Source organism: Alternaria ventricosa (assembly GCF_023758065.1).
Source record: "Alternaria ventricosa strain BMP 2768 chromosome Unknown scaffold_7, whole genome shotgun sequence".
NCBI classification, from domain to species: domain Eukaryota; kingdom Fungi; phylum Ascomycota; class Dothideomycetes; order Pleosporales; family Pleosporaceae; genus Alternaria; species Alternaria ventricosa.
Genome location: NW_026055687.1, coordinates 1,157,194 through 1,178,333, shown reverse-complemented (window position 1 = coordinate 1,178,333; position 21,140 = coordinate 1,157,194). Strand labels below are relative to the sequence as shown.

The 21,140-nt window shown below is 52.1% G+C and overlaps 7 protein-coding genes across 7 annotated transcripts; 5 read left to right on the top strand and 2 right to left on the bottom strand.

Annotated features, from left to right (window-relative positions):
- Positions 1-3,216: 3,216 nt before the first annotated feature.
- J4E93_005164 (uncharacterized protein) lies at positions 3,217-4,439 on the top strand (the record flags this gene model as incomplete). The annotated part of the gene is made up of 3 exons (XM_049343087.1): positions 3,217-3,339; positions 3,393-4,037; positions 4,089-4,439. 3 exons carry the CDS (start codon positions 3,217-3,219, stop codon positions 4,437-4,439), a joined length of 1,119 nt encoding a protein of 372 aa, XP_049200087.1.
- A 1,418-nt stretch (positions 4,440-5,857) lies between these two features.
- Positions 5,858-7,321, top strand: GEL1 (beta-glucanosyltransferase; the record flags this gene model as incomplete). Its single annotated transcript, XM_049343086.1, has 3 exons — positions 5,858-5,963; positions 6,012-6,672; positions 6,721-7,321. 3 exons carry the CDS (start codon positions 5,858-5,860, stop codon positions 7,319-7,321), a joined length of 1,368 nt encoding a protein of 455 aa, XP_049200086.1.
- A 3,832-nt stretch (positions 7,322-11,153) lies between these two features.
- Positions 11,154-12,257, bottom strand: J4E93_005162 (uncharacterized protein; the record flags this gene model as incomplete). Its single annotated transcript, XM_049343085.1, has 1 exon — positions 11,154-12,257. The coding sequence occupies one exon, from the start codon at positions 12,255-12,257 to the stop codon at positions 11,154-11,156; it is 1,104 nt and encodes a 367-aa protein (XP_049200085.1).
- Positions 12,258-13,515: 1,258 nt separating this feature from the next.
- On the top strand, positions 13,516-14,139 carry J4E93_005161 (uncharacterized protein; the record flags this gene model as incomplete). Its single annotated transcript, XM_049343084.1, has 2 exons — positions 13,516-13,519; positions 13,619-14,139. 2 exons carry the CDS (start codon positions 13,516-13,518, stop codon positions 14,137-14,139), a joined length of 525 nt encoding a protein of 174 aa, XP_049200084.1.
- Positions 14,140-15,297: 1,158 nt separating this feature from the next.
- J4E93_005160 (uncharacterized protein) lies at positions 15,298-18,041 on the bottom strand (the record flags this gene model as incomplete). Its single annotated transcript, XM_049343083.1, has 3 exons — positions 15,298-16,320; positions 17,734-18,008; positions 18,038-18,041. 3 exons carry the CDS (start codon positions 18,039-18,041, stop codon positions 15,298-15,300), a joined length of 1,302 nt encoding a protein of 433 aa, XP_049200083.1.
- Positions 18,042-18,811: 770 nt separating this feature from the next.
- J4E93_005159 (uncharacterized protein) lies at positions 18,812-19,732 on the top strand (the record flags this gene model as incomplete). The annotated part of the gene is made up of 1 exon (XM_049343082.1): positions 18,812-19,732. The coding sequence occupies one exon, from the start codon at positions 18,812-18,814 to the stop codon at positions 19,730-19,732; it is 921 nt and encodes a 306-aa protein (XP_049200082.1).
- Positions 19,733-20,388: 656 nt separating this feature from the next.
- J4E93_005158 (uncharacterized protein) lies at positions 20,389-20,882 on the top strand (the record flags this gene model as incomplete). Its single annotated transcript, XM_049343081.1, has 2 exons — positions 20,389-20,418; positions 20,697-20,882. 2 exons carry the CDS (start codon positions 20,389-20,391, stop codon positions 20,880-20,882), a joined length of 216 nt encoding a protein of 71 aa, XP_049200081.1.
- Between the last annotated feature and the right edge of the window lie 258 nt (positions 20,883-21,140).

Here is a 21,140-nt window from a genome sequence, read left to right as displayed (position 1 = left end):
TTCATGTATTGGGATGGGTTATGGGCTAAGTGGGCGGCGCGACGTTCGATTACTTGCATAGGTTCGGCGCATCGTTCTTTCCACGCATGGATTTTTGGTTTGATGTTCTTCCGATTTCGTCCCCTTTCGGCGATGTGCTCTCTCAACCTCCAAAACATCTAGGCCTGGCGACGACAAGACTTCACCCGCCTGTCGTTCCGAAAGATATAATAAGGCCAGGAGGATGCTAGCACCGACGCGCGCTTTCGATATCAAAGGCTAGGATACCTGTTGAGGTATACATACATATCTGGCAATTCAAAACTGCCGCGGAACACTTGTAAGTGTTCGCCTCAGCCTACAATGCGAATGTTCTCAGGATGGGGTGTTTAAGATTGTCATGAGCTGTTTCTCGTTGTGCGTATGCGTAGATTTCATTCGATGCACATCTTGTTGGAAGCACCTACTGCGATCATCCTTCAACGTGCTCAATGGGATATCGATGCGTCATGGTATTCGACATTGAGTTTCGTCGCCAGTACGGATGTTGACACCTGTCAAGCAGCAGGGACATGGCTTTATTCCGAGGCTCTAGCGTCACGCAATGCTTGCGATCCCTAAATTTCTACTGTGATAACGGACATATCGTAGCAAAGCCGGATTGCTGGTGGAACTCACGATAAAGCAAATCGGACATAAGTTTGCGAGATGTGAAGAGAAGGATATAAAGACTCCCACCAACCCCGGTATTCTCAATCTGTGATCCTCTCGACGTACCTCTTCAGTCCAATCTCAGCAGCGATGGTTTGGGGCTGTTTCAACTGCGGTGGCCCGCACTTCCAGTCCAGCTGTGAGCTACTTTGTGTGGGCTGCCCTAACTCTGCTCACGCAGGAAGAGACTGCCATAATTGCCCTTTACGACCAATAAGCAACTTCCGTGGCAATAATGGCGGTTCTCTTCGTCAGAGAGGTGGACGTCATGCCGCTCCAAACGGCCATTATGGTTCTGGAACTTGGAATAGTGGTGGTTGCCCCGTCTATCCAACAATGGCATACACACCAAGCCCTAATATAAACCAGCCAGGCCTATACTCGTATGCCCCTAGTTCTATCCAGGATACCAGCGGAATCTACCACCCAAACAACGCCCCGGGTTACCCATTCATTCCAGGAACGGTTACTCATCCTAACACCCACGGGCAACCTACGTCACCCTTGCCAGCAGCCAGGTCAAGAAAGCAACGTAAGTCAGCCCGACGCAATCCCTGTCCATCCACTAATCCCACAGCTCCATGGGATGTCCTTCAACAACGCCTTTATGCAAACCGAGAACATTTCCCCTGTATCTGGTGCGGAGATTTCTACCACTGCCTGCTTGATTGCCCTGGCAAGCCAACAGTATGGCGCGCCCCTTTGCGTACTCAGATAGTCCAGAGCGGCAACGAGACCCTAGCAGCCTTTTTCGTCGTGAGTTTACAGAATCGCCATAGGCCGTTCGAGGATGTGCCTTTCTTGACTGCACAGCGCAGACCTTATTACAGCCGGACGGAAAACCCTAACTCGATGGGAGTCACGCAGGCACAAGGGCAAGGGCGAGGAGAAGGACCAGGAGGCGGCGATGGAGGATCGGGCACCTCTGGTCGTCGGGATGGAACTCGTCAGGATGGAAATGGTCAGCCTGGTGAAGACCAGCCGGCTCCTCTGGCATTGCCCTCGACGCAGACTGCTTTCGACGAACAGCACTCACCCCAGCACCAAAATGATCAGTCAAATATTGATATGCTGGGGGGCGCAACGGTGACGTAGGCCTCTCATGGTATCTTGAGGGGACTTCTCGATTATGCCGCGAGCTGAGTCGCTCAAGTCTTGTGCATACTCGAAGAGGAGAAGAGCATTGCCAAGAATACGAACTAGATCAGATCTTACAGCTGCGTGTAGTTCTATTCTCCTTATGTTGCACTTAGTAAAAAGGACCTCGTGATTTACAAGCTCTTCCTAGACAAGAATCGACTGCTCTTGCGTCTGAAAGCGCCACTTGAGTCTATCTAGCATAAGAAGAAGGTGATGCGTCCACTCTTTGATACTCTTTTTAGACAACTCTGCAACTTGGCTCCATCCTTGGGATAGGTCTTTCTGCTCGTCTTCTTTCTTTTGTACTTGCTCCCGCGACAGACTTCGTATCGTCTACTGTGTATACACCTAACTGTGAGATGTTCGAGTGACTCTTTAGGTAGCACCTTATCTAAGGAATATAATAAACACCCTAGAGCCTACATCAAGATAAAAACATGCGAAGTAGGGGGGCTAACGTCAACGTAGGCTCCAGGGTGTTCGGCTTTTCTCTTGTATAAAGTGGTAGAAAACGTCTTGGTCACGAAAACACTACCCAGGTGATTTGCTTCGCCATGTAGAAGGTCATCTCTCATCTGTATAGTTCCCATTCTACACCAGGAGACTACGCTGAGCGAGATGCCATTCTGGCCAAGAAGGGTGGTGCTTGCGAATGGGTGCCTTAGAACAATAGCCTATGTTGTAGGCGCTGGTATGATAGAGCTGTGGGCGCAGTCATGCTCTCCAGGTTGCACGGTTGTCTCTGAACGTAGCCAGTCAAAGATGGCGGCAGGGCGGGATCGATATCGCATCGGACACTACCTCTTTCGGGTTATTACCGTGGGCGACAAGATCTAGACCTGAGTACGCTGCAGGCCTTGTACTTGTACTCAAGGTCAATCGCGCGAACAACACGAAGTATTGAAAAGACGAGAGTATACAATGAGGGCCTTCATAACGATGCTGCCTTGTCGTGATGATGGAGACGGTGATGCTGCGCCTCGCACGGGACTGCACGCTACGCCCGGGCGATCGTCACTAGCGATGACTAAGGGCGTGCCTTGCCCGTTCTTGTGCGATTGGTGACGTGCGTCTTCGCGGCTCAGAGCTCGCTGATTCAACAGGGTCCCTTCATTTAATTTCCCTCGCAGCCCACATCAAAACAAGGCCACGGCAAGGTTCAATTAATCGATTTTGAGCACTGCCAGTCCCAGCGAACCAGCATCCGCTGTTCATTTTACCAAGACTAGTCTTGTTGTGCGGAAGAATTGCTGGACTAATCGCCGCGCGCTCACGTCCGTCGGTCAGCACAAGATTCCGTAGCTTCCGCGGCTCATCTCAAGCTCCACTGCGGCATTCCGAAACCATCGCTCCAACGCTGTCAATCCATCCCAGCCAACACCAAACATGTCGCAAAACTATCAGCAATACGGCGGCAACCCGTATGGCCAGGCCGAGGCTGGATACGGCGCGCAATCAAACCCATATGGCGGCACCGGCTACGGCTCAGCCAACCCCTATGACGGAGGAGTAAGCAGTCGCGACCGCGCCGCCTGAACTCAAAGACTGACGCGACGAAACAGTATGACGGCCAGGCCCAGCAGCTCAGCCCGCCGGCGCCCCTCCAACGTCATGGCGACTCCAACTATTCGCAGCCATCGCAATATTCGCAACCCGGCGCAAACCAGCAACCACCCAACGTACCGCATACCGACGTGCCGATGAACAACATGCCTGCGTACGGCGAGCCGACCGGAAACTCCGGCATGGAGGCGCCAGGACCGCAGCCCCTCAGCCGCGAGGACTTCTTCGCGCGCATCGAAGGCGCAAAGTCGCGCATCGGCCAGCTCACATCCGACATCCAAGCCATTGCGAGCGTCCACCAGCGCATGCTATCGTCGCCCGACAACCGCTCCACCGCCGAGCTCGAGAGCATCGTAACCGCCACGCAGATCAGGAACACCCAAATCAAGGACGAGATCAAGTTCCTCGAGAGGGACGCCGTGCGCGACCCCAACGACCGGACGAAGAGGACGCAGGTGGAGGCACTGAAGAGGACGTTCAAGACACAGCTAGAGGACTTCCAGAGGGAGGAGGCAGACTACTCCAAGAGGTATCGCGAGGCTGTCGGGCGCCAGTACCGCATCATCAACCCGGATGCGACGGATGCCGAGGTCAACGAGATTGCCAACTCGGACCTGGGTGACGAGGGCATCTTCACACAAGCTGTAAGCTGACATATCGCACGAAACCAGACCTACGTCACTGACAACCCGCAGCTCAAGTCCAACCGTAGCGGCCAAGCCTCGAGCGTCCTTGGCGCCGTCCGCGCCCGCCACAACGACATCCAGCGCATCGAGAAGACCATGGGCGAGCTTGCCCTCCTCTTTACCCAGCTCAACGAGCAGGTCGTCTACCAAGAACCCATCATTCAGCGGACCGAGGAGCAAACCGTACAAGTCAAGGACGATACCGAGAACGCGAACAAGCAGCTGGACGAAGGCATCAAGTCGGCCAGGCGCGCGCGTAGGCTCAAGTGGTGGATCCTCCTGACCGTCATCCTGATTCTGGCCGTTATCGCGCTGGTACTTGGATTATACTTTGGATTGAAGAACAGGGACAACAAATAGAGGATGTAATGACCATGTGGCGGTGTGAAAAGAAGAGGATGCGATATCATGTTGGGACTATGTTTCTGTATAGGGAAGGATGACTTCTCGTTGTTTTCTTATTATTAGTAATGATCCGGGCTGCACTCCGCAGTGACGAATGTGTATACAAAGGAGGTTTTTTCTTTGGTTGTATCTGAAGGTATGTGCGTGGTTCTATGGAGATGTAAACACAATGCAAGATAAAGTCTACTTTTAGAACACCCGTTCGTGAGGTACGAGGCGGTTCCAGAAACACGAGCGCCTTTGCGAACGGAAGTCGGCAAGGAATAAGTGTTAGCGCTGGTGGTATGATGGCAAAAAGCCCGTAAAACAAAGACTACGTTCCCAACATGAAAGTCTCGACCGCTAATGGGATTCTGGACCGGCTGGCGTAGGTACAATCGATAGAGCTGCGGCAAGGCAGCGGGGGATCCGTTTGGGGAGAGGGCGTGCTCTTGAACTCGATTCCACATGCGATGGCTGGACATGTTGTGTCGAGAAGGCTGGCCAGGGCTCTAATAATACGACGGCAAACTAGCCTGCCAGAAAACCGCCTCCCAGCATTTGAGATACGGAGGCTGATGATTAGCCGATGAATTGCCAATGAAATGCCTCACCAGAATCCAGCGCTCGTGATGTCAAGAAGTGCCAGGCGCGGACCGACTACCTCGTTTCACAGCACAGCGTAGGCAGTATCGCCGTTTCGGAAGCGACCAGCGACCAGCCAGCCATGCGATCCATGGATGCAACAGCAGCCCACGATGCCTCCACATGACGTCGTCAATCCAATCTTAGCCGTGGGCCGTCATTTCGGCATCACGCCTGCGCGACATGGGCAGCGGCATGCGTTGAGACGTTTGATACCGATCGCCAGCGTCTGCGCAACAGAAAACAGTGAATGATTGACGGCGGACGCGTGTTTCAGCGCGCTTGACTGCCGTCCATCCAAGCATGATCGCCACGGCGAGCCAGTCTGCTTAGCTAGGCTTGACGGTGGGCTCATGCGCGTTGGCGGCTGCTTGGAGGTGGGCTTGGTGCGGCTTGTTCAGGGGTTGGCGCTGCTTGCATGCTTGTCTCCCAGCCAGGACCGATCCCCACCGGGGTTGCAGCCTATCACAGGCGGAAGGCGCAGTCCACTAGGGAATTGGACGCGTCGCCTCCCTCGCAGTCGACTGCTTAACCTGCTGCGTTCCCCGTTGAATCCTTCCTTCTTCAATCTCACGACTCCAAGTGCTTCTTGCTACTTACACCTTTATTCTAATCGCAACTTCTAACACTCGTTTCACGGGAGTTGCTCTTTACTTCGGATTTCAAAGTATTTTACTTGTTTACTTCGGCCTCGCAGTCGCTATAACAATCGCTCAACTGTAATTATCATCAACACCCACACGACCATCATGAAGACCTTTGCCATTGCCGCCGTCCTTGCGGCCTCCGCTGCTGCAACCCCCGCGGCCACCCAGAAGCGGGCCAACATCACCCCCGTCACTGTCAAGGGAAATGGTATGTAAACCTATCATCACAGACACAGGCCTGTACTAACATCGTCAGCTTTCTTTGCTGGCAACGAGCGTTTCTACATCCGCGGTGTCGACTACCAGCCCGGTGGCGCCTCCGACGCAAAGGACCCCATCGCCGACGAGGCTGGCTGCAAGCGCGACATTGAGAAGTTCAAGGAGCTCGGCATCAACACCGTCCGCATCTACACTGTCGACAACAGCGCCAACCACGACGCCTGCATGGGCCTCCTCGCCGATGCCGGTATCTACCTCGCCCTCGACCTCAACACCCCCAAGTACTCCATCAACCGCGCCGAGCCCCAGAAGTCGTACAACAAGGTCTACCTCCAGAGCATCTTCGCTACCGTCGAGATGTTCGCAAAGTACGACAACACACTGCTGTTCTTCTCCGCCAACGAGGTCATCAACGACGACAAGACCACCAACTGCGCTCCCTACGTCAAGGCCGTGACCCGTGACATCAAGTCTTACATGAACGCCCGTGGTCTCCGCAAGATCCCCGTCGGTTACTCCGCCGCTGACGTCGAGAGCAACCGCTACGAGATGGCCGACTACATGAACTGCGGTGACGATGCCGCCCGCAGCGACTTCTTCGGTTTCAACGACTACTCCTGGTGCGACCCGTCTTCCTACACCGTCTCTGGTTGGGACCAGAAGGTCAAGAAGTTTGCCAACTACAGCATCCCCATTTTGTAAGTCGCTCAACTCCACTCTTCACAGTCATCCGCTAACATACTCAGCCTCTCCGAGTACGGTTGCAACAAGGGAACCCGAAAGTTCGAGGAGGTCAAGTCGCTCTACAGCACCGACATGACCGGCGTCTACTCCGGCGGTCTCGTCTACGAATACTCCCAGGAAGACTCCAACTACGGTCTCGTCGAGATCAACGGCGACTCCGTCAAGGAGCTCGCTGACTTCACCGCCCTCAAGGACGCTTTCTCCGCCACCAAGAACCCCAGCGGCGACGGCGGCTACAAGAAGGACGGCCAGCCCGCAACCTGCCCCGACCAGTCCAAGACCTGGGACGTCACCATGAAGAGCGACGAGCTTCCCGCTGTCCCCTCCGGTGCCCTCGACCTCATGAAGAAGGGTGCTGGTGACGGCCCTGGTCTCTCCGGCTCTGGCTCCCAGCAGGCTGGTTCTTCCGACGAGAACCTCGCTCCTGCCAACTCCGGTGCTGTTACCTCCGGCGGCAAGGTCCCCACTGCTACCGGTGGCAGCAGCCCCTCAGGCTCCGAGGGTGCCGCCGCTTCCATCCGCCCCGAGTTCAGCTTCGCTCCCCTCGTCTGCGGTGCCGTTGTCCTCGCCTCTTTGCTCTTCGGCGGTGCTCTCATCTTGTAAGAGTCTGCCAGTAGAGCTGCGTGTGTTTCTTCAATGTAATGCAACGACCCAGCGCGGGCAACGTTATTGGGATAGAATTGGTTCTTCCTTTCCAAGTAGCATTGGCTTTGAAACGCTTTTGTGATGGGAGTTGGTTGACTTTGTTGTCGGCCTGGCGTCTCATGTCACTGTTTTTTTCTTGTTGTTCTCTTTGTTTGAAGTATCTCAGTATATATCAGGAAATACAAACACATTGAAAAATCTACGTTGTTTTGTTGTGGGTGTGGTTGAGACGGTTGTGCGCTTGCTTGGTGCTGTGATGATACTGCACAGGACGGTCGTGGTATTGACGGGGCGCTGTGACCCGCTGGTCTGCATATAAAATCCTTCTGATTGTGGCAGTCCTCTTCCTTTCTTCATCACACAGTTTACCACTCTTTCTCAAAGTCCCGCAGGTCCTCAAGATGTCTCTGCTTCTGTTCCAAAACTACTACTTCACTCATCCATGTGTGCCTCTTTCTTCTGAGCTACCATTACCAAAACACGTCTGCTGCCCGTCCTCATAAAACCCGGTACAAAACGTAGCGAGAGATGTCTTATGATTCCAATTCCTCCTCGCGCGTACCAAAAGCAACCCGGTCATGATCCATGAGAATCGCGCCTGAAACCACACTTCTACATTCCACTTTAAAAACACACTGTCAACAACCACATGGCTCTGCGTCTTCTTCAAAAATCTACTCCAAACATTTCATGACTGTGCGGTGCGTTTCCAAAAACTACAACGTCGATGTCATGTCTTCTTCGAACTGCGCACTTCATCAAAACACCGTGCGGCGCGAGAAGACTGGGACTTTGGCTATAAAAGCTAGCTTTCTCACGCTGGTCTACTTGTCTTCTTATCTACACAACTCCAATCAATTCAACGAAAATGACGAACTTACCAGTCATGGGTGTTTCTCTCCTTCCGAGAAGTTGCACACTACAGAAATATGAGCGTCTCCTTTCCAAAACTAACAACGAGCTGGGGTATGTGCGGTGCAAGGTGTCAAGACTTTATTCCATGCTTTCGAGGCGATCAAGCTGTATAAATACCTCGCTTTCTGGGCTTTGTCTCTTGTACACCAACCTACTTCTTCATTTACCAAAAACTAATATGTAGTGTAGCTATGGTTCTGTTCTGCTCTTTCCTCCAAAAACAACGAGCTACCGATAGATGGTTCTGTTGCTCCAGCACTCAAAACAGTGCATTTTCCTTAGAATGCGCGGGCTGCTGCTTTGCTCCGAGTTCAAGAGAAAAGAGTGGGCTATGCTGTGATGTTTTGAGACTGTGTTGAACGGTTTCCATGAGCTTGGTTGGAGATGTCGAAGAGAGTATGGAAAAGAGCTATGCGATATGAGCATGTTGAGAGCAGGGGAAAGAAAAGAACAAGATCAGATCGTCATGTGTCTGAGGGTGCGATCGCGGTGTCTCAGCGAACACATGAATGAGAGCGTATAAAGTCTTCCACTCGACTTCTTCTCACCCTCCTCTCATCACACACCATCTCCTTTACTCAAAACTTCAACGGTATTATGGTATGTGTCTGTGATCCGAAGCAGAACCTCTTTGGCGTATGAGCGGCGAGACTACTTTTCTCCAAAACAAGCAATTCGTCGATTTGATGTCTCCGTCTCGCCTCCGAGTTACTTCACAAATCTGGCACCAGCAATTGCAATATATTTCCAGAATTTGGAAGATCTACTACATGCCTTCCCGGGCGCCTTGGCGCAATAGTCATATATAAACCGCCTTCTTCCCGGCTTCCTACTTCTATTATTCTACTTTCTACCTATCCAAAAGGGTGCTATCCAAAAAGACTAAGGTACTCCCCCATGTGGGCTTGCTCTGCTCTTCTCCAAAATCCATCAAAAAGGCATACATGGCTGTCTCTGCCTCGAGAAACAAGAAAAAGGATTCTTCATAGTCTACATGGACTTTCTCCTCTGCGCTGGCATCACTAAAAGCCGAGTGCAGATACTTCATGTCGTAGAAATTGCCGACTGTTGTTTTGGATGAGTGGCGCGCTGCCTGCAAAATGTTTGCCGAGTACTTTGATGGTTTTCCTGGCTTGAGGCCTCGGATCTACTATATGAGCGCCGTATTGTCCTTTACTCCTTCTTCAACACTTCCTCCGCTTGAGACCGAAAGGTTGTGGACGAAGGAACTATGACTGCTTCTCCGTTTCCAAAATCCTCCTCTAGCATACATATGGCTCTGGGGCTTCTGGCACCGAACTCAAGTATCGTAAAAAGGTCATGTTCTGTCCCGTCTTCCGTTGCGACATACTAAAACATGCGCTCGATCACTATATGTTTTTACACATTGCTACCAAGAAAACTCTGCCAGATATGGATATGATCCACACAGTCGCGGTTCTCAAATCTATTCGCACTGGTTTGGCGCAAATTCTCAAACGTAGACAACAAGCCGAAATGCGTTGCAGCCACGAAAAATCAAACGTTGCAGCAACATATGGGCTGCTGCGGCGGTGTGCCTAGTACTCGACGGCATATAAATACGCTCCTGTTGCTCACTCTCTTCTCGCATCTTCATCAACACTTTATACCTGTTGCATACCAAAAATGGGTGCAGAGATCGCCATGCTTGTTTTGTTGGTCGAGAAGTCCAAAATCATGGTTCTACCACAAGATGTCCTTTCCGCTGCTGTGCGCTCTCTCGTCTATAAAATCCAAGGACCGCGAGGTCTCACTTCCTTTCACTTCTTTCAACCTTCTGGCCATCGAAAAACAAGAACTTTGAGCTCTGTGTTCTAAAACCAGGGCAGAAGTCGCCATGTTCTGGCTCATCCGATATTCCATATATCTCAAATACGGACATCGTACCTTCCTACCGAGCGTACCCAAAAACACATGGGGTATCTATGTATGTTTTTCCGCTGCACTAGAAAACTGCAAGCCCTTCTTGGATGTTGTGGGCCTGCCGAAACTAGCATGGATTACCTGAATGACTGGTTTCTGCCGAGTCGGCGAAGTCGAAATTCTTCAAATCATGACTAGGTATTCCCATGAGCACCGACGTTTGATGGCTGCTGTATAAAATCCGACTCTCGAGGCTGGATGCTTCTTTATCCTCACCTACTTCACAATACCAACAAAAACAGCAAACGAACAACCCTCATGGGTCTGGCGTCGAAATTAAAAGTTCATTTGCCCTTTCAATGTCTGCTTCTGAAGCTCGAGTCGAAAACTGTACCTTCCAAGGACATTTTGTTGCTTCCTCCAAACCACCTGAAAGGAAGCATATGGTCGAAATGAGAGTACTGAACTCCGCCACGAGGATGTTCAAATCTCCGCTCCTTTCTCCAAAATTATCGTCGAAACCATTCGATGTCGGAAGCAACTATATGCCACCGCTTCAGTCGTTAATTCCGCTTTCTGGGCCGCTGATGTAAACTTCATCAGGGTGGGTCATGTATATGGCTATGATTCGAAGTTTGCAACAAGAGTTTGAGGAGTATAAAAGACCACAAACTGAACGTCAAAGCAGTTATGCAGACTTAATCTTCTACATCCTCAAGCGTTCAAAATCTCGATGGGCCGTCCGTATGTGTTTTTTCCTCCCTAAGCACCAAAGACGGCTATAGTGGCTCTCATGGAGTCAGGAGGATCTGTTAGCTGCGAATAATGCTAGTGTGTTGAAGGCCAGTCTCGTAGATTCTCGAGACAATATTGTTCCGTGAGTCTCTCCAAAACATGTGACAAGCCATGATCTATGTTATAGAAACATTCACGCAGAACTACCGCCCTTTGGAAAATAATGTACCTCATACGCGACACTCCATCGTCCCATCTACTCAACAATCCCAACAACCTTGACCTCATCCGCCCTCCACTTCCTCATCGGCACCTTCCCCAACTCTCCCCTCAATCTCTCCTGATCCCCCCAAACCACCTCTCCAACCTCTTCCCTGCTCACCCAAGCCCAGTTCCCCTTGAGCACACCAACCCCATACCTCCCATCTTCCTCTCCCACCTTAAGCAACCTCGTATCCGACCCCCAAATCCCCGCTTTTTCAGGATCAGAAATCAGCGTATAGCTCCTCTCATGCACAGTCTCGCTATTTTCAAAGACGAGGACTTCAGTCTCGTTGGGCGGGGAAGGGTCGGTTTCGCCTTCTACGTCCGCATCTGGCGGACTGTAGCCTTTCGTTGGGCCTCGCTTCTTTCCTGTTTTGAGGTCACGGAGTTCGACGCCGGCTTTGTTGCGGCCGTGGGGTATGGAGCGTAGGACGGCGATTCCTTTTGTGTTGGCGATGTCGCCGCGAGTAGCGTTTAGACGCCACGCGAGGGTGATGGTGCATGGTGGGTTGCCTGAGACGGATATTGTGTCGGTGGAGGTGAGAATAGTTGGGCGGATAGGCGGAGGCTTGGGAACTGTAGCAAGGGCTTTGAAGGTGTAGTTCGGCAGCGGCGGAGATGGCTGCGGTATACTTTCCGTCTCCGGATTGGGTAAATTGGATGGATCATGTTGCTCACCAGCGTACCATGTCGTGATGCCATGAGACTGGAGACGGATGGTATACGTTTTCCCCGCTACGAAAGATGACGGATCGAGAGTATAGGGCATGGGGTTTGAAACGGTAGTGCCTGGAAGAGTCGACCACATGGTATAGCTGTCGAGCTTTTCGGGGTCTAGTATGAACAGTCGTCGTTCGATGTCCTGATTAGCGGTTTTGGAAGGCACGTAGTCCACACTTTCACCCGTCTCTGCATCGACGATTTCGAACAAACCCTTTGAAAAGGCCGCCTCGGGGTCAAATATGGTGTTTTTGGTGTCGATGGTGAACTTTGAGTGGTAGTCGACATTGCGTACAAGGGTGATGTCGAACGTATCGCTGCAGTCAATGTAGCAGAATGCACTGGTGTAGAGTGTGAACGTTATAGAAGGAGCCATGGTAAGAATCGCGGTATCGGTACCTAGCTGTCGTAGTTCTCAGGTTACCGGTGTAGCGGCGACGAATATAAAGAGTGATGTGTCGGTGGTTCTGTCTTACCATACCCAGGTGATGGTGTGACGTCAACGGCGCTAGTCTCAGGTTGGCCCCCGGGTATCACCAAACCGCCCCAGGCCTTGTTCTCGTCCGTCGCACCGAACATGGATAGTGATACTTTGCATTCCGCCCCCTGATAAAACATTCTCGAGGGCCTGAGGCACAATCGAGATGCTCGTGGGGCGAGGTGACTACACAGCCATCGTGAACTGTCACCTGATTACCTAGGTACGCGCCATACTGTAGTTGTAGCTATACACTTACTGGTGTTTCAGCGCTGCTTATGTCCCGAGGATTATGTTGAGCCGAGTTTTGAGGCTACATGGTAAGTCAAGGAATAAGCCACCCCAAGACGAAGCCAGTCCTTTGTACAAGAGGGGGCCACAGATCCTTCTGCCTTGGACACTATGTTCTTTTGCGATCGGAATAAAACAATGACGCCCTTCTGTACCGAGCGACTGTTGTGGGTTGGAGTTTGAAGACGCCCTGTGCGTTCCTAAACCTTGGCCACTTAGCCCCAGGAGAGGCACCAGACACATCGACATGACGTTGTATTATCCGTTCCTCCGTCTCTCCATCAATCATCTTCTACAACCCCATGGCAAATGTCTTGATCAATCGTCATAGCCATGTTTCAAGGCCCTATTCACATACTCGGAAAGCCCGAGACTCCAGCGACTGCCCCAAAGTTCTGAGGTAAGGCGGTGTTATACCGTTCACTCAGGCGTAATCTGGGGTCTATGAAGGTTGCATGTTGTTTACGTACGATATACCCAAGTCAAAACAGCCCCAATGGATCTGTATAAAGTATTGATGCTCAGGACACTGAAATTTTAACCATACAACCGACCGACTTCTGCCAAGTTTAACTACCTCCTGACACCACGAGCATGTATATCAATCTGAGCATCCTTGCCACAGTGCTTTCAATCAGTCGGCTCAGCTCCGCTAAGCCTATCGATGGGTCAGTCACACTTCTGCCATATCTGGTGGCCATGCAGAACTGATATCTTCTAGGAAAGTACACGCTGTGAAGCGGGACGATCCCGTGTCCTACCCTTACGGCGATGCACTCCCCAACGAGTTCCAGTGGCTGGGCTGGGATCCTGAGGACGAGGATCAAAAGAAGGACGGACAAAAGATACACGAAGCGTTCAAACAATGGGTACGTAGTCTGTCACGCGAAGACGAACCTCCGTTTTCTCTCTTTTGCCTCCATTTTAGAATGAGCGTATTGTTAACGTATTTTCAACTATCTAGGCAGACCTAGCCAAAGCAGGCGTCACAGCAGTCCAAGGGGCTCCCGATAACGTGCACTTCAAACGCTTCTTTGGCACCCAGGGTGCGGCGGACACCACAGCCATTCAGAATACCATGGCAAACATGTACGACAACACGGCAAACACGGCCACAGAAACCATAAAGAAGATGGTTCTAGACCGTAAGGACTTCGGCGACCATTGCGTCAAAGACGGCTGGTTTGCCTACACGGATGCCCCGACTGGGAAATTCCACATATGCCCCAAAGGCATTGCTATGAAGCAAAACTCGGATGTTCAATGCGAGGACTTCAAGCGAGACTGGATCACCTTCACGGCTAGGACGCTACCTTTCGCGATGCTACACGAGTTCACGCACTACGATTCTGTGACCGACGACAGGATTGGTCTGATGGAGGACCACGCTCAAACTTCTTACGATTGCTTCATGCTTGACGAGGACGAAAAGCAATCGAATGCGCAGAATTATGCGTTCAATGCCGCAGTAAGTTTCGCCTTCCATTGACACAACACACCCATGCTAACAGAGACCTCTAGGAGCAATACTGGTCCGATAAATGTCCAGACAAGGACTTCAAGGACCCGCAGGACGTCAGACCAACACCGAGTCCCACGCCAACACCGACACCAACACCGACCCCCGAACCCGAACCCGTAGCCCCCTACGCCGACCAACCGGGCCAATGCCACATCCACGTCAACGAATACGAAACCTGCGACTCGCACGACGAAAATCTCAGCGTCGAAATCACCATGTGGGACGTCTCCGGCGCCCAAATCGGCTACGCCGACAGGACCGTCGCCGGGGCCGGAAACCCACTCATGATGAAGAGCAAGCTAGAAAACACCCTCGAGGTAACACCAGAGAACCAGAAGGATTACATCCAGTTCACCCTCGGCGGGCAGTCGTGGGCGACGAACAAGGACAACGATGAGAGTGCGCCGGCGTATTGTAAGGTTGGGGGCTGGGACCCTAGGGCTGGGCCGTTGTGTAATGAGTTTGATAGTGGTACGGCTCAGGAGTCGAAGAGGCAGATGGATTGTTACTTTCAGTGTCCTTGGGGTGGTGGGGCGACGTCTGATGGATCTTAAGGCTTTCGTAGGAAGGAAGGGCAAGATGGACCAGACGTTTGCTTGGAACGCGAAGGAACTCTGTTTGAATGGAAAACATGGACACTCTTTTCGTATGGCTTGAGGGGAGAAGATTTTTGGTTAGTAACAGCACACAATCATAGAGTAACAGAATGTACAATATATCGTAGAATTGTCACACGTCTCACGTAACACATCTCATCCCATCATCACCACCCGATCTATCAACTACGCATACAAAAGCAGACGAAAACGCTCGGAAAAAACAAGAAAACGAACAGGGGTATCTCAAGGCTCAGACGATATGCAACAAGGACGTTAGAACGCGTCGCTCCCACCGACCGTAACGCCTTGTGTCAGCCAGGGTCGCCTTCTCACGAGCCGGTGAAGAGATGCCAGACAACTGTAAAAACAGGCAGCAAACTCCACAGAACGCCTCAAATGCCGCATGCAAAACATGTAAAAGAAACCTGGTCGTAATTAGCCGCCGGGCATGTTGAGTGCCATCAAGTGGCAGACCTAGAAGTGGGGGCTGTTAGCGGTGACGCCTTACGAAGGCGATGGAGGGAGCTCAAAGATCCATCCTCTCGATGATGCCCTCGCTCATCGTCCGTATCTTACTCACGGCCCTCTCGCGGTCGACGAGTGACTCAACGTCGCTGTCATCGTCGCTCTCGTAGTAATCGGCGTCCATGCTCATGTCTCTGGCTGGCAGGTACCGCTGTTGTTCTGCATCGACGACATCGCCGGGGTGATCAATGACCATGTTGTCGAGCTCATCACTGTCTCCATATGCCTCAAGTCCCTTCCTAGCACGATCGCCGAGCCAGTATTCCGCGCGCTTCCTACTGCCCGCATTCGCACTGGACTCGTACTTCGATGCTTTGAATCTCGACATGAGCGACATGGCGACACTTGGTGAGTTCGACAAAGCCGATATCCCACGGAGATAGAAGTATGCGACTCGCTTCCGCTCCTTGTTGTACAGGAAGAAGTGGTGACTCCAAATCGCACCGTCATCAGCGAAGGGGTCATCTGACGGCTCCCATGCATAGTATTCGCAGCTCGACATGTCCATCTCCGTATCGAGCAGGTGCCAACTTCGCGGACTCCATATCGGTGAGCCAAGTGGTGTGACGGCGCCCGCTGGTAGTCCGGCCGAGTACACCTGTGGGCGAAGATAGTACATTGTAGTGTCGATCTTGTGCATGAAGCTGTGGATGGTCTCGCGACGGAACTCGTCCGGGTTCAGTGTGTTCGCGAAGTCGTAATCGATGTGTGTAGCATTGAGCGTCGCGATGAGGTATGCGAAGGTGTGACGGTTTGCTGCTTCGCTGAAGGATCCGAACGGCGTGTCTCGGGAGATGTCGAGTTGGTCTGCAAACTGAGCTGCAGACTGCTCAGACAGCCCCGCAACTGCTGATAGCAGGTCCTTGTGCCGCTCCTCGAGCGTCCTCTCGATGCGCTTGTACAACTTCTTGTCGCTTCCCGCTGCCTTGATCGTCCAGAGATCGCATCCGCCGATGATTGCTGTGTCTTGTGTGTCGAAGTTGAGGGCGAGGTTGACCTCGTGGAGGGCGCACAAATCGAGGTACTACGGTCCCACCGGGTCAGCTATGTCGTCACTCTGGCCTTATCGCATCGAGCACTTACCTTCATTGCGCTTGATGTGGACTCGTTCGGGCTGAGTGCCTATTATAGGATATATCGCGTATGATCCGAAATCTTCGAGATGCGGTATGATTCAGCGCGCCGTGGCTGCTGGGCGTGGGTGTGGCTGTGGTCGGAGGGGGTAGCCTGCGCGAACCGATACAACAAGTAAACACGACTCTAGGCTGGCTGCGGAGAGGAGAGGGTACTGTCGTTCGGCCAGACGATCGTCTAGCAGGCAGTGGACATATGTATGGCTTGGGCGTGGTAGTGGTGTGAGATGTCGGTGTCGCTGTAACGACGTGGTCGCGATTGCGGAGAAGGTCAGCTTGGCGGTGTCGCCGAGCTAACAGCAGCATGTGTGTCGGGTTGTCCTTCCTGATTGGTCGATGCGCAACCTGCCTCTCAACCAACAACAGCTGCCGATAAGAGTGGATGGGTAGGCGACTGGTGTTGAGTGTTGATGTTAGTTGTATGAGTCCATGCCGAGTGTGTCTGGTACGCGGGGCATGTCATCTGATGGTTGAGCACGTGAAGGATAGATGATGCCTGGAGATGAATTCACATGAATTCGGCAACGTATCATTTGATGAATGCATGTCAAGGTTCTGGATGAAGGACCAAACGCTGATCCGAACCAATTGCTGTCACGAAGTGCAGGTGCGCAGTGTCTCGGCGGTGTGGAGACCTGTAGCTAGATGAATAAGGTAAGTGTACCAGCATAAGGAAAAAGAAAAAGGGAGAGAGTTGTCAAGTCTATCAGGGTGAAGTCTCGATATCATGATGTGTGATCACGTTCGAGCCCTTGAACCGCTTGTGTCAAACCTAGCTGTGTCGAGCAAGCCCGCCAGTCCGAGGTGTATGAATTGTAGTAGATAGAGTACAGCTACCGCCATCCGCTCTACAAGGCAGGATGGCAGGTAGTGCGTTCTCCAGATGATCCAACCCCTGCGCCGTGTGATATCGTTTCGCTCTTGACGCCTGCCCTTGGAAAGATGTTTAGCATGAGCCGCGTTGTGACAGTCGACTGTGTGCCGTAGCCCTACCCCAAACTCCAATAACGCCGTATCATGTGTGTTCGTATGCGGATGTCGGATCGGGTCTACAAGATGCCGCTCTCTCGAAGTCGGCCTTTGAATTCATCCGCGTTCTGGAAGCCATCAGGCGCGGTCAGTGGGGACTCTTGGGACGGCGATGACGGAGGGCCAGAAGGTGAGGTGCGACAGTGCGTTCCGTACACGTTTTACATAATCTTGGTAACGATATCGTCCTCAGCCTGACGACAGGGCGCGTCAGCCAGCTGGCGCTGTGGGTGCGTGCGGCGAAACAGACCCGAAAGTCATCACACCTCACTCACCTCCATATCTTCGAGGCTGTCTTGCTGTCCTATACACCGGAGCACGTTCTTTTTGCTGCTCTCTTGCATCTCACCGGCAAGCAGTAGCTCGTCCAGGATGAAGTAGGCCTTTTGGAAGTTGAAGATGATGTCGAGCTCGCAGACGTTGCCGTAGTACTTGTCCATCTGCTCGACGTAGCGGTGGACGATTTCGAGCGTGATCAGCTCATTGTCGGTCGAGTCGCAGCCGGCGATGAAGAAGAGCGAGGCATATCGGCGATATACGATCTTGGTGTCTGAAAGTGTGAGCTAGCGAAGCTCTTACCCATGCCGGACCCACTGACCTTTGTACTCTAGAAAGTTGCACATGCGGGTGCGACGGGCGAGGACGAGTTGCGAGACGTCTTTGACAATCTTGGCCTTGTCTTTGGGGGCGAGCGTGGTGAACCACTTGGCTAGGCGCTGCGAGCTTCAGCAAGGGACTTTAGATTCTAGGGTGAGGGACCAACCACTTTGCCCTGCCGGGACAGCAGAATAAGGTACCTGGGCTGTTAGCACTATAGTCCGTTATGGGCAGTGTATGGAAGTGCATCTTACTTGATCGTCATGGTGTCGTGTGAGGAGAAGATGGCAGTAGCTTGTGTCTGGCGCAATGGGGAAAGATGTTAGGTTCGGCGATCGGCGGTCACAGGCCAGCCCCGCGACTTTGAGACGTCAATGCGCCCTCATATCCCCGCTATCACCATTGAAGTCTTGACAGTAGACATTTGCGCGCAAGCAATCCTGCTCTTAGCGCATTCCTACTAATCATTGCCCAAAGCCTTGCGATTCAAAATATTTGCGCTACTGCACATCCGACGCGACTGCTATCCTAAGACGACCCACCCGCTGACAAACGTTCACCCTTCATCGGCAACTCGAATACCCCCGAAGAGTCACCACCACACAACATAGGAGGCTCTTTCGTCAGAACTGTTCTATCTTGCGTGATCATTCCGCGACACTCCTATTCGCAATCATGAAGCTTGTACTATCTACGTCGTATGTTTCTCCATCTCTCCATCTCTCCAAATGCCTTACCTAACAACCCAGAAATACCATGTCCGGTGGTCCTTCCGTGATAAGACGACCCTTCTTCGAGAAATCAAACACCGAACTCACCTCCTCCCTGCGCGCAAACTTCGCTGCCCACCAACCCTCTCCAACACCCTCAAAACCCGACTACACGACATGGACCACCAAGACCGACTCCGCCCTATACGTACCCACGCATACGCCCTCCCCTCTTACCGAACCGCGAGAATCCTACGATATCACAGTCAAACTGTTCTACCTCCCCAACATACCCACCGACAGACGCTGCGCACAAACAAGAGAAGCGATAGAACTAGTGCTGAAAGAGCTGGGCACATCCTCGATAGATCTCCTCATCGTCAGCTTCCCCGGCGTATCTTTCGACGCCGACGATGAAGATTCCGATCTCGACGAGGACGATGAACCGCCCTCGCCCCCCTCCGCAACACAATCCACAACCGAAAACACCACCGGCGACTGCCCCGACGCCGGCGCACCACCAGAAGACTTAGAGACCATGGTAACAACGTGGCGGTCGCTAGAGAAACTGCACGCAGAGGGCCTGGTATCGAAACTCGGAATCGCAGAATTTGGCGTCGCGCGCTTGACGAAGTTCCTCGAACAGACCAAGATAAAACCGAGTGTGAATCAGATCAACGTGCGGGATTGCTGTGTCGTACCCAAGCCGTTGATACTGTATGCGAAGCAACAGCAGATCGAGCTGCTGACACATAATGACTGCACCAACATCTTACCGCGCGGCACGCTACGGCAAATACTTGGTTGGGGAGAGAACGGGTCGGGTGTGTTGGCGGGAGAAGGAAATCAGGACGGCCTCAAGGGTGATGTAGAGCCGCAGTGGGTAGTCAAATATACGGCTGTTGTCAAAGATAGGGGTGTGGTGGAAAGTAAAGGGTACTTTGCTGTTGCAGAGTTGAGGGACTGATAGAACACGAAGAAATGGAATCACTCAAATCGAATACAATGTTCAGATGACTCTGACCATGACAATTTTAATTACACATATATCAGGCGTCCACAGACTACTCCGTGCTCGCCCATGAGTAACCACCGACTGGCTGCTCTTTCTATCATGGAAACGGCGCAAGCGCTCCGCATACTTTACAGTTCAGCAGTTCTCCGTGGTGTCCCAAGTTCGCAGATACCAGTGGCTTACCACACTTCTTACATTTCGACAGGTCGACGCCACCGTTCTCTACTTTGGGGTATGCTGGTGGTGACTGCGCTGGTCCGCTTGCGCTGGTCTTGCCCTTTGGTTCAGTGTAGCTGTTCATCGTAGTTTTTATGGGTGTTCGGTAGGTGTGGTAGATGTTTGCTTGTGTGCGTGTATGTGTCTTTGGTAGTCGGCGTTTGGTTGGGTCGACTAATTCGGGCGGTAGTAAGAGAAAGGATTTGGAGGGCATGTGCTAAATACAATATGATCATTCACCATGTAAACCCATACTGTGCACTTCACTGCGAGTACTCTACTACGTTGTAGAATGTCAGTATGGGTCTCCTAGAAGACTCTTGATTATTCGTCTTCAACTTATGGACGCTGCTCGTTCATGGAAGAACATTGGCGCCAGGCTTCACCACAGCATGGGCCTCTTCGACAGACTGAAGTGCTACGTACGCGACTGGTGGGAAGTTTGACAGTGAAGTGTGTATGCAGCTATTCGCTGGACTTTCAGCTTCACGAAGCCTCCACTGTGAATACATGAGTGCATCACGGAGCCCACATACATAAGCTTTTCGGTAGCCCGTCATGCCGCCCTCATATCTCCAATCTCTTCTAACAAACATCCCGTATACAAAAGCGAACACAACCTCCAATGTCCACACAAACCAACCCTCCAATCAAACAGTCCGCCAACACTGTACCAAACACCTCATACGAACACGAGCAGACCTCAGAATCCGAAACCGACCTTCTCATCCCTTATGTCTCCGACGACGACGACGAAGATGAAGAAGAAGACTCCGATCACGAACCTGATGCCTTCGGCCACTGCTGGCACTGCGACGCCCCTTTACCTCTGCCCACCTCAGATGAAACCAACGTCGACTGTCTCGAATGTCAGTTTCCGAACTAATCGCGCGGCGGACAAACGACTAATATGGCTAGGTCATCAATGCGGCGGCTGGTTGGGTCCACCTTGAGTGGAATGACGGAATGATTGGAGTGGGATGCGGCGTTGGATATTGAGCTTGTGCCGCTCTAGAAGGGATGCTAGAGGATATAGATATAACGGAGAATGCATCTTCCCGAGTACATGCCCATCGCCAGCCTATTCTCATGTAGCTTAATCTCTCTTTTTCTATTCATATATCAAGGCAAAGACATTCTACGT